We start from the raw sequence: 12900 nt of genomic DNA on the forward strand, positions 1-12900 counted from the left end.
GTAACCTCAATCCTCAGTTCTTATAACCAATCTTTGTGTGGCCTGGTCTCTTAAAGTTGTCACCAAATCAAGAGAAACTTAGTGGAAGAAAATTCCATAAACATGTGTTTCAAGTGTCTGGGTTGTGTAAATTATCAGAGAATTTCCCACAAGGGTTATTTGTTGCCACAATCCCCACAGTTATTTAGCTATTAGTAATAGCATACTTCCTGAAATATCATCAGCTCAAGTCTTGGGTCTACTGTTCTAAGGTTTTGCTTCCAGCAAAGACTCATTGATGTGAGGTTGTCTTTTTGTTCCTCTCCCTGCAGGTCACCTTGGAGCAACAGGTATGACCCACCATTGGAAGATGGGGCCATGCCATCCGCTCGCCTACGTAAGCTGGAGGTAGAAGCCAACAATGCCTTTGACCAGTACCGAGACCTGTAAGTTGGTTAGATCCTCCCAGAGCCAGGGCTTGGGATGTGGGCAAATCAGACTTGGGAATGAGAAGCTAGGCTATCTCTTGCCAGTTTTCCTTAATCAATTTGACCTCAATGAGACTTAATTATAGGCATAAGATGTATGGCAATGTAACCAACTTAAAATAGCTCCTTGGGAGCAAGGCACTATATGCTCCTTGGGAGAAACTACCATATAAATTGAAGTTTATTTCATTATTCATCTCATTAAGCTTTGTTATAATGTCCTGAGGCAGGGGGGAGGAAATGGTCGCTTCTCTCAGACCACATAACTGATACAGTATTTGAGCAAGCCTTGTACAATGTGACCTCTCCCAGCCCTCTTAATTGAGAGATTTGACAGGTGTGCAGTACTGTATTCATTAGGGCTCCAACAGCCTTGAGCCCATAAAGGAGACTTTGTACAATATTGTTCTTTTTTATCTTCCTCTTTTCTTCTTTCCTCCATTCCTTTCTTCCTTCCGCTCTCCTACCCCCTTCCTAATACTTACTGTGCTATAAAAGAATGGGTAAGAGCACAAAGAAATAAGGTAAAATTAGTAACATCTTCTTTTCCTGAAGTTTGGACTTCATAGAAAACAAAACCATCTAAAACTCTTCCTTAGAAAGCAGCTGAAAAAGGCCTCCGAGTGGTGAAAATAGTTATATGCTTGGGGGGTGTGTGTGTGTGTGTGTGTGTGTGTGTGTGTGTGTGTGTGTGTGTGTGTGTACGTGTACCCAATGGAACAACCCATGTACCTTTAATTCATCAGTCAAACCTTCCCCTGGCCTGTTGACTCTTATTAGTTAGTGGTACTGTCAAAGATCAGCACCTGAGAGCTGGTGGCTTGTGACTTTTAAAGAACCAGAATAATCATATTAAAAGCATTTTATATACCAGATACTGAAAAATGTGCCCCCTGGTGATCCTTAAGGGAATCAATAAAGGATGCACAGGGTTTTCAAAAATAATTTCAGTGCCTAATAATTGAGGGTTAGAATAACGATTTAGAAGCATCATGACCCAGGCATATGCTGTTTGCAAAGGTAGATAAATGGAATATATTTTAGGCAGAGTTCCATCAAAAATCATTAACTCAGAATAAAATTTTGACCTGCAAAGGGTTCTCCTCCCCAGAATGACTTCTTGGGTCCCAGGGACTTGTGACCATCCTCTTAAGGCCTAGAGCAATTGTGATCCACACCCAAGGAGGCAGTATCCCCAGCAGTGGAGTCACAGTATTGAAAAGAGTCTTAAGAAAGAGCTAGCTTCGTTAATGAGAGGCAGATGGTGTGAGTAGAGGCCTTGCCTCTGCCAAGTCATAAAGACCTGAATTCAGATTCTGTCTCTGATAGGCTTTGACCATGGTGTATTTCCTTATATGCGTAATCATTGGTAATTTGTCAAATTTTTCTCTATTCAAGGCAGCTCTTCATAAATTTAAATTTTCGATGAATTCCTAGTCTTCGTCAGTGGAAGAAGTTCTCAGACCAGAAGGCTCCTATATCCATGACTTTCAAGCCTTGCTTTTAAAAAGCAGTTTCAGTTATCTGAAAAGTGGCCATATACTGGAAGCTCACTATACAACCATTTCAAATAAAGAGCAGAGAGGATTGAGAAAATCAATCTAAACCACAAAGCTTGGCTGAATTAGTATTGATAGAGGTAGGCAGAGGTTAGTGAGGGACAGTAATAGAAACAGGACCCTCACCGTGAAATCTTATAGTTCTCACCAGTTAGCACTAGTTAAACATCAAAGGCAAAAGCTATGGTTTCAGCATTAGTCAAGCATTAATTACAGATAAGATAAGGTTTGGATCCAGGTACCTCTGACTCCAGAACAAAGGCTTTCCATGTAACGAACTCAAAGTCAAATGTGCTTAGAGGGGGAGGACTCTGTAAAGAGTTTGGGAGTCACCACAGTCCAAAGAGCAGCTCCATCACATTGACATAATTTCAGGTTAGGATGAACAAAGATGTGCTTTCTATCATTATTGGGCTTGGTGAGATAGGCCATGCCTTCTATTGCAGGCTGGTAGTTGTCCTCTCATTCTCTCTATAGAACCAGCCCATCTCCTTTTCTTGGCATCATAATGTCCTTGATAACATTTTTTAAATGAAATTTTATCCTAATACCTTCTGTTGTTTTTTTTACCCCTGAGTTGTATTTCCTGTTATATCGTGCTCTCCAGACCCTTGAATCCTCTTTTGTAGGAAATTTGGATCTTTTATATCACTTCTCTTATTTAAGAAAGAGATGAGTCTAGCCCATGGAAAAGCAAAGTGGAACACTTCCCAGCTTTGTGACTTTGGGCAAGTCACTTAACCCCCAATATTGATTTTAAGATGGAAGGTAAGGGTTTAAAAAAAAAAAGCAAAGTGGAGGAAAAGTGGTTACTCCCCATATCCTGTCATGAAGTGAGGATAACCTTCTAACTTGGGCCATCCTTGCTTGACCCACAGGAGGTACTTTATAAATGGGATTATGGAGGGCACAAGTATTGAAATTAGTTTTGTCTTTTGGTCTGGGGAGTAGAAGATCATACTCTTGATTTGGGATTCTTCACCTTTTTTTTGTCACAGACCCTTTGGGATCCCTGGTGATGTCCTTTTTCAAAAGAGTGTTTTATAAACTAGTCAAAGGGAATTTTACTTAGAGATTAGTAATGTTAAATACATAATATTTTTCCTCATCCAAGTCCCAGCGAGGCTCCCTGAAATCTGTCAATAGATTGTCAATAGATTCATGTACCCCAGGTTAAGAAACCCTGCTGTGGATGAATACATTAGTGGCAGTGAGTGGGCAGAGAATTCTTTGGCAGCACTAGCTGTCTCCCTAGGAAGAATGAACCCAATCAGGATGCATGGTGATGCTCTAGAATAGAATGGGGATCAGCAAACTATCACTTGAACCTAGCTTAGCCATTTAAAAAAAAAACAAAACCAGGCAGCCACTGAAGTTCAGAAAATTTTTCATATTAAAGTAAAATAAAAATGATGAACTTGATTTTTGTCCCTATCAATGTTTCTGTCATTAATTTTTTTAAATATAAAAATTTTCCCAATTACATGCAACAATTTTCATCAGACATTTACCTAAATTATCAGATCCAAATTATCTCCTTCCCTCCTGGAGATGGCAAGCAGTTTGATCTGGGTTATATGTGTATTATCATTCAAAACTTAATTCCATATTGGTCATTGTTGTAAGAGAATATTCATAAAACCAAAACCCCCAAATAAAAACACAAGTAAACTAAAGTGAAAAAACCATATGTTTTGATCTGCATTCTTTCATCATTGTATTGCTGAGATTAGGTAAGTCTATCACAGTTGATCATTCCACAATATTGCCATTTACTGTGTGTTGTGTTCTACTGCTTCTGCTTATTTCACTCTATCAATTCATGTAGCTCTTTCTAGCTTGTTCTGAAATGATCCTGCTTATCATTTCTTATAGCACAATAGTATTCCACCACCATCATAAATCACAATTTGTTAAGCCATTTCCTGATTGATAGACAATCCCCTCAATTTCCCATTCTTTGACACCACAAAAAAGAGCTGCTATCAATATTTTTGTACAAGTAGGGGTCCTCCCCACACACATACATTAAAAAAAATTTTTTAACTATCTCTTTGTGTTATAGACCTAGTCGGGGTATTTCAGGGTAACAACGGGTATTCACAGTTTTATAGTTCTTTGACCTAGTTCTAAATTGCTCTCCAAAATGGTTGGATTATTTCACAACGCCACCAACAATGCATTAGTGTCACAATTTTGCCACATCCTTTCAACATTTATTATTATTCTGACATATACAATATGATAGGTATAAAGTAGTATCTCAGAGTTGTTCTAATTTACATTTCTCTAATCCAGAGTGATTTAGAACATTTTCCCACATGATTATTAATAGCTTTGATTTCTTCATTTGAAAATTGTTCATTCATATCTTTTGACCATTTGTCAGTTGGGGAATGCCTTGTATTCTTATAAATTTGACTTAGTTCTCTATATATTTGAGAAATGAGGTCTTTATCAGAGAAAATTGATTAAAATTTTTTTTTCCAAATTGTTTCCCTTCTAATCGTGGTTACATTGATTTTGTTTGTACAAAACATTTTAAATTTAATATAATCAAAATTATTCATTTTATATCTTGTGATATTTTCTACCTCTTATTTTGTCATAAATTCTTCCCTTTTCCATCTATCTGACAAGTAGACTGCTTCTTAATTGGCTTATGGTATCACCCTTTGTGTCGTAAATTATATGCCCATTTTGACCATATCTTGGTATAGGGTGTGAGATATTGGTCTATTCCTAGTTTCTGCCACATTGTTTTCCAGTTTTCCCAGCAGTTTTTGTTAAACAAGTTTTTGTTATCCTGAAAGCTAGGATGTTGAATTTATCAACACTAGATTCCTAAGTTCATTTACTCCTGTATATTGTGCATCTAATCTATCCTATTGATCTACCATTCTGTTTCTTAGCCAGTACCAGATTGTTTTGATAATTACTACTTATAGTACAATTTGAGATCTGGTACTGAGAGGCCACCTTGGCATTTTTTTTCATTAATTCCCTTGATATTCTTGATCTTTTTTTCTTCCAGATAGATTTTGTTACTATTTTTATAAAATATTTTTTCATAGTTAGATTTATACGACATGGAATAAGCAAATTAATTTGGGTAGAATTGTTATTTTTATTATATTAGCTCAGTCTACCCCCCCACAATTTGTATATTTCTAGTTGTTTAGATCTGACTTTATTTACGTGGAAACTGTTTTGAAATTGTGTTCATATATTTCCTGTGTTTGTCTTGGCAAGTAGATCCCAGGTATTTTATGTTGTACAGAGTTATTTTAAAGGAAATTTTCTCTTTATCTCTTGCTGCTGCACTTTGTTGGAAATATATGAAAATGTTGGTGATTTGTGTGTGTTTATTTTGCATCCTGCAGCTTTGCTGAAGTTAGTAATTAATTGAACTATCTTTTTAATCAATTCTCTAGGATTCTCTACAGAATGATAGCTTCCTCATTGTTTATTTTAATTCCTTCTATTATTGCTAAAGCTACCATTTCTAGTACAATATTCAATAATAGGAGTAATAATGGGCATCCTTGTTTCACCCTTTATTTTATTGGGAAAGTTTCTGGTTTATGACCATTACAGATGATGCTTGCTGATGGTTTTAGATAGATACTACTTACCATTTTAAAGGAAAGGATTATTTATTCTTATGCTTTCTAGTGTTTTTAATAGGAATGGGTGTTGTATTTTGTTAAAGGCTTTTTCTGCATGTGCTGAGATAATCAGATGGTTTCTGTTAGTTTGACTATTGATATAGTCAATTATGCTGTTAGCCCTGCATTCCTGGTATAAATCTCACCCGATCGTAGTGAATGATCCTTGTGATATATTGCTGTGGTCTCCTTGCTAGCATTTTATTTAAATCTATGTTCATTAAGGAAATTGGCCTGTGATTTTCTTTCTCTGTTTTTGTTCTTCCTGACTTGGGTATCAGCACCATATTTGTGCCATAGAAGACTTTATTGTTTGTGGTGGTATCCTGTCCCTTGCTACTTCTTTCTCATGTCTACAACTTTTAGTTAAGGTAGCCTGTGACATGCTGACTTTTATGGAGCTTTTGGACAAGCTAGGGGTTGGGGGGACAGTACTGAATAGGGCTTAGGATTGAGAGAGACTCAAAGAGACAGCCATGAGAAGAGGAATCATTACAATATTTATCCTATTTCTACTTCTCTGTGCTCCAAAATTATTATAATTTCTGCCCTTGGTTTTCCTCACTTTATAGTGGCTGTACTTTAAAAGGGTTTAGAGTTGGAAGGAACCCAAGAAGTCATCTAATATTATACTTCATCCTTGATCCATACCGCGGCACACTTTCCCCCTGCAAAACTCCCTTTAGTTTCCTTTCTCTCATTCCCTTTTGTTCTTCTGTTCTTCCATTCTCTTCTCTCCTTTTTCTTTTATGCCTCCATTTCCTTTTTTTCTATAACTGATGTCCTGCCTAAATTAGATCATAGACTTTAAAACTAGAAGAGACCTGGGAGACAATCAAGCCAATCCCTCTCATTTTACAAATGAGGTAACTGAGGCACATAGATAATTGTGACTTGCCTTGGGTCATGTATAACTTTATATTTAAGTTAGGATTTGAACATATTTCATCCTGGCTTCAAATCTGGTGCCCTCTTCATTATAGCATGGAGTTGCCTCATCAAATTCAATCCCTACATTTTGAACAAGGAAAAATCAAGCCCATAGAGGTGGAAAATACCATAATCATGTTGGTATAGTAAAGAACAAAGCTAGGATTTAAACCTAGTTCTTGTGGTGCCAATATTCCCAGACGGTTTTAATCAAAGTGGATTCTCCCTCCATTAGTGCACTTGGAAACTCATCTATACCTTAGTAAATAGCCTTCTGGAGTTGCTTTAGCTAGAAAAAAATCATCATCTGGTGACCAGGCCCTATAGTGATGAATGAACCTCTCCTCATCATGCGAAGCTGGTTTTTGGACAGTCAGACAGTGTTGTTCAGGTCAAGTATTTCTGAGTCTTTTCAGCTCTGCTCTTCATGAAAATACACAGCCCATCCATGCCTGACATCACAATCAGGTATCCTAGGAAGTCCTTAGTGGAGGAGTAACTGTACAGCACTCATCTGATTCCTTTGGCAGCATGGATACTAAGGAAGGGTTCGGGAAGTTGTTGGTGAGCCTCTTCCTTTAGGCTGAGGCAAGTTAGCCAACATCATTGTTTTATTTTCAAAAGGCCAGCCAAGCCAGGCTTCACTAAGAATAGGGATTTTGTTTTTTTACTTCATCTTCCAAGGTCCTGAAGAAGGGAGGAGATTTGAATAAATATAAAATAAGCATCCTAGGGTCCCCTTTTCCTAGTGAGCTTTGGCCTAAAAACTGAATGTTGCATGTGGGACATTATGAGACAACTTTTCATCATCAGATAGCTTTAGTTTTTATAGCCTAATATATTTAGGCATCAGTATCCATTAGCCCTCAATTTTTGCTGCAGTCAGAGTCTCCTTATTATTCATTATTTTGAAGTCATTGTTAAATGAATAGAGAGGGTCTTAGAACTGAAATGTAACCCACCCCATAGACATGCAAACCACTTGCTTCCAGAGAGCTGAAGCTGGTAGTTTTCTTGGCAGGCACCTTTTTTTTTTTAACCTGCAGGAAAATAGTATCACCTTCATTCTCAAGCCAACATTTCTACTGGGGGAACTGGAATTCCCTCTTCTGACTTCTATTTTTGATCCCTGATTTTCTTTAAAGAATTCTCAACTCTTCAAGGATCAGAACAAATGATCAATATGTGGAATCAATGGGCAGTCATGAGGACAGACTGAAAAGCAGACCTCCAGGCCTGTTTCTAGACTTCTAGTCTCATTGAGAGTCCAGCATGTAGCCCATGGACCCCTGCAGCTTGAGCTGCCTACCCAGTGTCTTTGTCTAAGTGACTATGTCCCCCAAGAAACCAGCAGCGCCTTTCCAGCAGCCTGCTGAGGCCTATATGTAACATACTGGTGCTGGGAGTTAGGTCAGCAGCCTTAGATCATTGAGAGTTGGGGGGGAAATGTCATTGGTCCACTGTACATGTGGATTTCTATTCTAATGGCCCTTTTTTTTTTTTTTAAACTTGGACACATCCTAAACTAGACCTCTCATTTTCTATTTGGGGAAGATGAAGTCTAGAAAGGCAAAGTGGTTTGATTGAGAAAATATGCCTCATGAGTGAGTCCTTGTCACCAAAGGTTTTCAGGAAGAGTTTCACTTACCTCTCCTCGGGGCTTTTATAGAAATTGCTGATCTCTAGGAGCAGTTCCTTCCAGCTCTTTCAGATTCTGGGTCTCCAGTGGCCAAGATAGAACTATAGCCTTGCCTTCCTAATCCCTAATTCAGCATTCATTCCACGTTGAATGTGCCCATCTTGCCTTTTGCATGGTACCAGGAGGGATGGAGTCAGAAAACAAATGCCATCCCTCCTCTTGACCTTTTTTATAAAACATTCTTCAGTTATGGTTGAAGAATCTTGGTATAGTCCTATAATTGCTCCTCCTTCCCCAAACCAGAGACAAGATCGGGTAATAGGCAAAATGTTGAGTTGGATAACAAGTACTGCTCCCTTTGAATTCCCTCAGGCTGTGTTCAAATTATATTCACCATTTCCCCCATTCTAGCTCCCCTTTTAACAAAATAGTTCACTTTTTCTTGACTGTCTGTTCTGTCATCAGTAAAAAAAAAAAAGGACCTATAGCATGGTAATGGTAATCATTTTTCCCCTCGAGAATAAATATTGGGGAGCTGTTGATAGCTTAGCCCCTACCAACTCTTTAATATTGAACTAGTCAGTTTGCTGAAATTTCTTAGGAGCTGACAGCCAGGGTATTGGTGCTGGGAGTACTTAAGATCACCTCTGGTCTTCTTAAATTTCATCACTCTCTTCCCCTTCTGTCTGTTTGTTACTTCATTCCCCCACCCCAAGTTTCCTTCCTAAGACTTTTTCTTCCTAATTCACATGAGCACTTAGGTGAATGCCATTTGAGTTTAGTCCCTGGGAGAGAAAGAAGATGGCCCAGGAAAGAAAGAACTCATCCATGCTTGGCCAGTAAGTTAGATTACTTTCTTCCTCTGGCAGTGTGGTTCCATCTGGATTTTGAGGATGGATTGCTTTTTGTTTTTTAAGACAGTAAACCTAACAGAGCCCATTTGTCAGAAAACAACCTCCATTGGCTGTAGGGATGTCCATTGTGCAGGAAAGAGATTTCAACCCTCATCAGCTGATTTTCTGTGAGCATTCCCATTATGAATTCCCATTTGAACCCTAGGATCTGCTAATCTGTTCTAGGTTCCCAGAGAAAACAGGAAACCTCCATTGTGAGCTTCAGTTTGGGATCTCACAACTGCTTCTCTTAACCCTGGTTCTGCCTGAGGCCAGATGTTCTAACTGAATGGGTTGGCATAGCTTTCTTCTAAAGATGATTACTCCCATCTGCACCCTGTATGCTGCGATCCTTGGCTCTTAACTCCAAGCAGATAATACTTTCAAACATGCGGTTGTAATTTATTGGCCTTATAAGTTAATTTTAGTGGGTGTGCGATTGATTGAAATCAAAGCTTAATGAAGGCCAGAGTTGGGGGTTAGGGGATCAGGGTAGGGAACAATATTTTGCTTTCTTCATTGCTTCAGGTCTGAGATAATCTTCAAAGGCTTTAATTAGCTTTTCTAATCAACCTTTCTTCTCTGGAAAAAGAGGTTTGCTGAATAAAGACTAGACTCTTTCTGTCAGTCCTGAATCCTGCTTCATCAAGAAATAGCTAAAATGTTAGGACCTTCAGTTAATCCTTCTGTGTTGTTGATGTTTGCCTCCTGCCCCCAGTTTGGGGCCATTTTAGCATGTTGGTGGCTTCCCTCTCTCCCCTTTCTCTTATGACTCCCCCCCTGCTCTTTTACTTGCATCTTGGAATCAAATTGAAGCTATCTGAAGGTATTCATCATTTTTATAATAATAGAATATGGAGGCTCCAGAAGAGACAACTCTGCCTTTCTTTGGAGAGAGAAAAATTTAGGGAAAAGATGTAATGTTATGCTCCCCACCCCCTTTCAAAATAAGGGTATTCTTCAAGTCAAAATCAAATAACATTTCTCTCTGATTTGAAGTTTTAATTAAATATAAGTGACATGCTTATCAAATGGGAATAACAACTAATATACTAAATAATAGTTGCAACCGGAAAAGACCTTGATGGGCAGAATCTAGTACAAATAGGAAGAAGAATAGCATTTATATCACATTTTAAAGGAGGTAGGTGCTTATTATTACCCCCATTCTTTACAAATTGGGAAACTGAGAAAGACAAATGTCCTTTACCCAGCATCCGAGGCAGAATTTGAACTCAGGTCTTCCTGACTCCCAGTCTAATGCTGTTTCGACTGTGGCACCTAGCTGCTTCTGTAAATTATAAATATATATTCTATACATTATTTCCAAAAAATATTTCACAGAAATCAGTAGGAAGGAATCATGGCCAGACATCTGAGGTGGGTTGAAGACTCAAAGTTAGCCAGAGGTGTGAGATGACAGAGGCCTCAGTGCCCTTCAGATCATGTGCAAATGAGTTGAGAGGCCCAGGGACAATTAACCGAGAGAAGAGAAAACTTGAAGCTGAAGTATGTGAATGGAAGAAGATAGAATTGACTTCGAGTCATCATTTGTGGTGCTAGCTGGGTAGCTCAGTGACTTGAGAGTCAGGCCCAGAGATGGGAGGTCCTGGGTTCATTCATATCTGACCTCACACACTTCCTAGCTGGATGACTCTGGGCAAGTCACTTAACCCCCATGTACCTAGCCCTTACCATTCTTCTGCCTTGGAACCAATCCCATACATAGTATTGATTCTAAGGTAGGAGGTAAGAGTTTTTAAAATAAATGAATGAATGAATGAATAATTTTTTTAAAAGAGTCATTGTGGAGCTAGGTGGCCCAGTGAATCAAGTGCCAGGCTTGGAGGCCAGGTTCAGATTTGGCCTCAGATACTTCTTAATTGTGTGACTCTGGGCAAATCACTTGAGAGTCACCATTTAAAAGAAAGATTAAACTTGCTATTCCTGACCTCAGAACAAAATGAGAAATAACACTAATGCTTATGGAGGTGGGTATAAACTTGAGACCTTTGTAACCATTACAAGCAAAAAGGACTGCCTCAAGAGGCGTATGTGGCTTGTGCCTCCAAAGAGAGGGTGGGCATGTTGTAGAGAGGATGCTGCCTTCTGAGAGGCCTTGACCTGGGCAGCCTCTGAGGTTCATCCCTTTGCAGAGATTCTCTACAGGTTAACACCTGCACTAGCTGTCTCCCAGGTTTGTTTTCAGGCTCCAGTGAGAAAATGAGATATTTGAAGGCAATCTGCTCCGGAGTTGCACCCCCATGGCCATTGGGCTCAGCTGACAATCAAAGATAAGACCCAGCCCTAGGTGTTTTCCCATTCCATATGAGCCCTCCCTCCAGGGACCTGTCTGGAGAACTTAGGGCCACAATGGGCTGCATGACCTGGAGGAGCATGGAGTAAAGTGGAGGGATAAATCCACTTTAGAAACCCATCATCAATAGGTGATGGCCCAGATCTTTTGTGGAAAAGAATCTGCTCCATGAACCTCTTGCTCATCTCACTTGGGTTCTCTTGTTGGGAGAGTTTGGCAAACAATCAGTGCTCAAACAAGGCATCATGCTCGCTGCATAAATGAATGGAGCGGTCCATTCCCCCAAGGAGCTTACACTCTTAACAAGTGGATTACAGTACACAAGTCAGTATAATACAAACCCAACTATGATAACAGCAACATTTGGAAGTGCTACCAGCAGCAGAGTCTTGAGAATGAATCCTGAAAGGGTATGTTACAAGGCATGTTGCATAATAGAAAGGGCTTCGAGGTTCTGGTCTCCTAAGGATTTGATAGCACCTAGTCATGTTTCCGAGATTTCTGGGATCATGTTTTCATCTAAAAAATGGAGTTATCAATGCCTCCTCAGCCTACCCCCACAGAATTGTGAGTGCATTTGAGGAACTGTGTGTGAAAATACTTCAAAGTATATGAAACTCAATATAAATTCAATATTTTTGATGCTTTCAGGGCTAAATGAGATTCTGGGAACTCCTTTTAGTTCATCTTCCAGCTTCAGCCTGTTCCATACTTTGTTCTGACATGAGAGATTCCAACGTCTCCTGTTTCCAAAGACTTCTAGGGAAGGCAGGCAGTTCCTCAACTTCTGTCACGTATCCCTCATTCAGAGAACTGCTTGGTTTACAAAATGGGCTCTGAGATCCAGCTCTTCGGAAGTATAATTAGTAATTTCGTTTTGACATATATGTCTTCTTAGCCATGCGGAAAGAGAGACTCTGAGAACACGAGGTGCCTGCCTGCTGTGGGGCTTCCTAGCTTTCTAAGCCATTAGGCAGCTATGGGGCAAAGCTTCATTTGCCAAGGAGGGGATTGGAATGAGAGATGTGAGGTGAGGTGAGGCACAGGAGGTTCAGGTCCCTGCTTTAGAAAAAATGGAGTTGGAGTCAGTTCATGGCTTCCCATTCACAGCTTGGTGCTGCAGGGTGGACGCATGGGGCAGGGGTCCCTTGGGATTTGCTAACACTACTAGCCTATCTGCTTCAGTTTCTAGAATTCCTGGCCTTCCACCACCCCACCAAGAGATCTGAACCAGGCAAACTCTGCACATGTTTCTTTTGCATTGAAACAAAAGAGAATCCCAGGGGGCAGCTGGGTAGCTCAGTGGGTTGAGAGCTAGGCCTAGAGATGGGAGGTCCTAGGTTCAAATCTGGCCTCAGACACTTCCCAGCTGGGTGACCCTGGGCAAGTTTTATGCCCCACCCCCAACCTTCTGTTACAAAGTGGGG

General features: G+C 39.7%; 1 protein-coding gene across 4 annotated transcripts in view; it reads left to right on the forward strand.

Annotated features, from left to right (window-relative positions):
• The window catches only part of CAPZB (capping actin protein of muscle Z-line subunit beta), a 161104-nt gene that overhangs the window by 121706 nt on the left and 26498 nt on the right, over positions 1 to 12900 (forward strand). For all 4 annotated transcript variants that reach the window (XM_056795691.1, XM_056795690.1, XM_056795688.1 and 1 more), the window contains exon 4: positions 312 to 425. In XM_056795691.1, the coding sequence (XP_056651669.1) occupies positions 312 to 425 (114 nt within the window). The remainder of the gene's footprint in view (positions 1 to 311; positions 426 to 12900) is intronic.

This window comes from Monodelphis domestica, chromosome 4 (assembly GCF_027887165.1).
Source record: "Monodelphis domestica isolate mMonDom1 chromosome 4, mMonDom1.pri, whole genome shotgun sequence".
Classification (NCBI taxonomy): Eukaryota; Metazoa; Chordata; class Mammalia; order Didelphimorphia; family Didelphidae; genus Monodelphis; species Monodelphis domestica.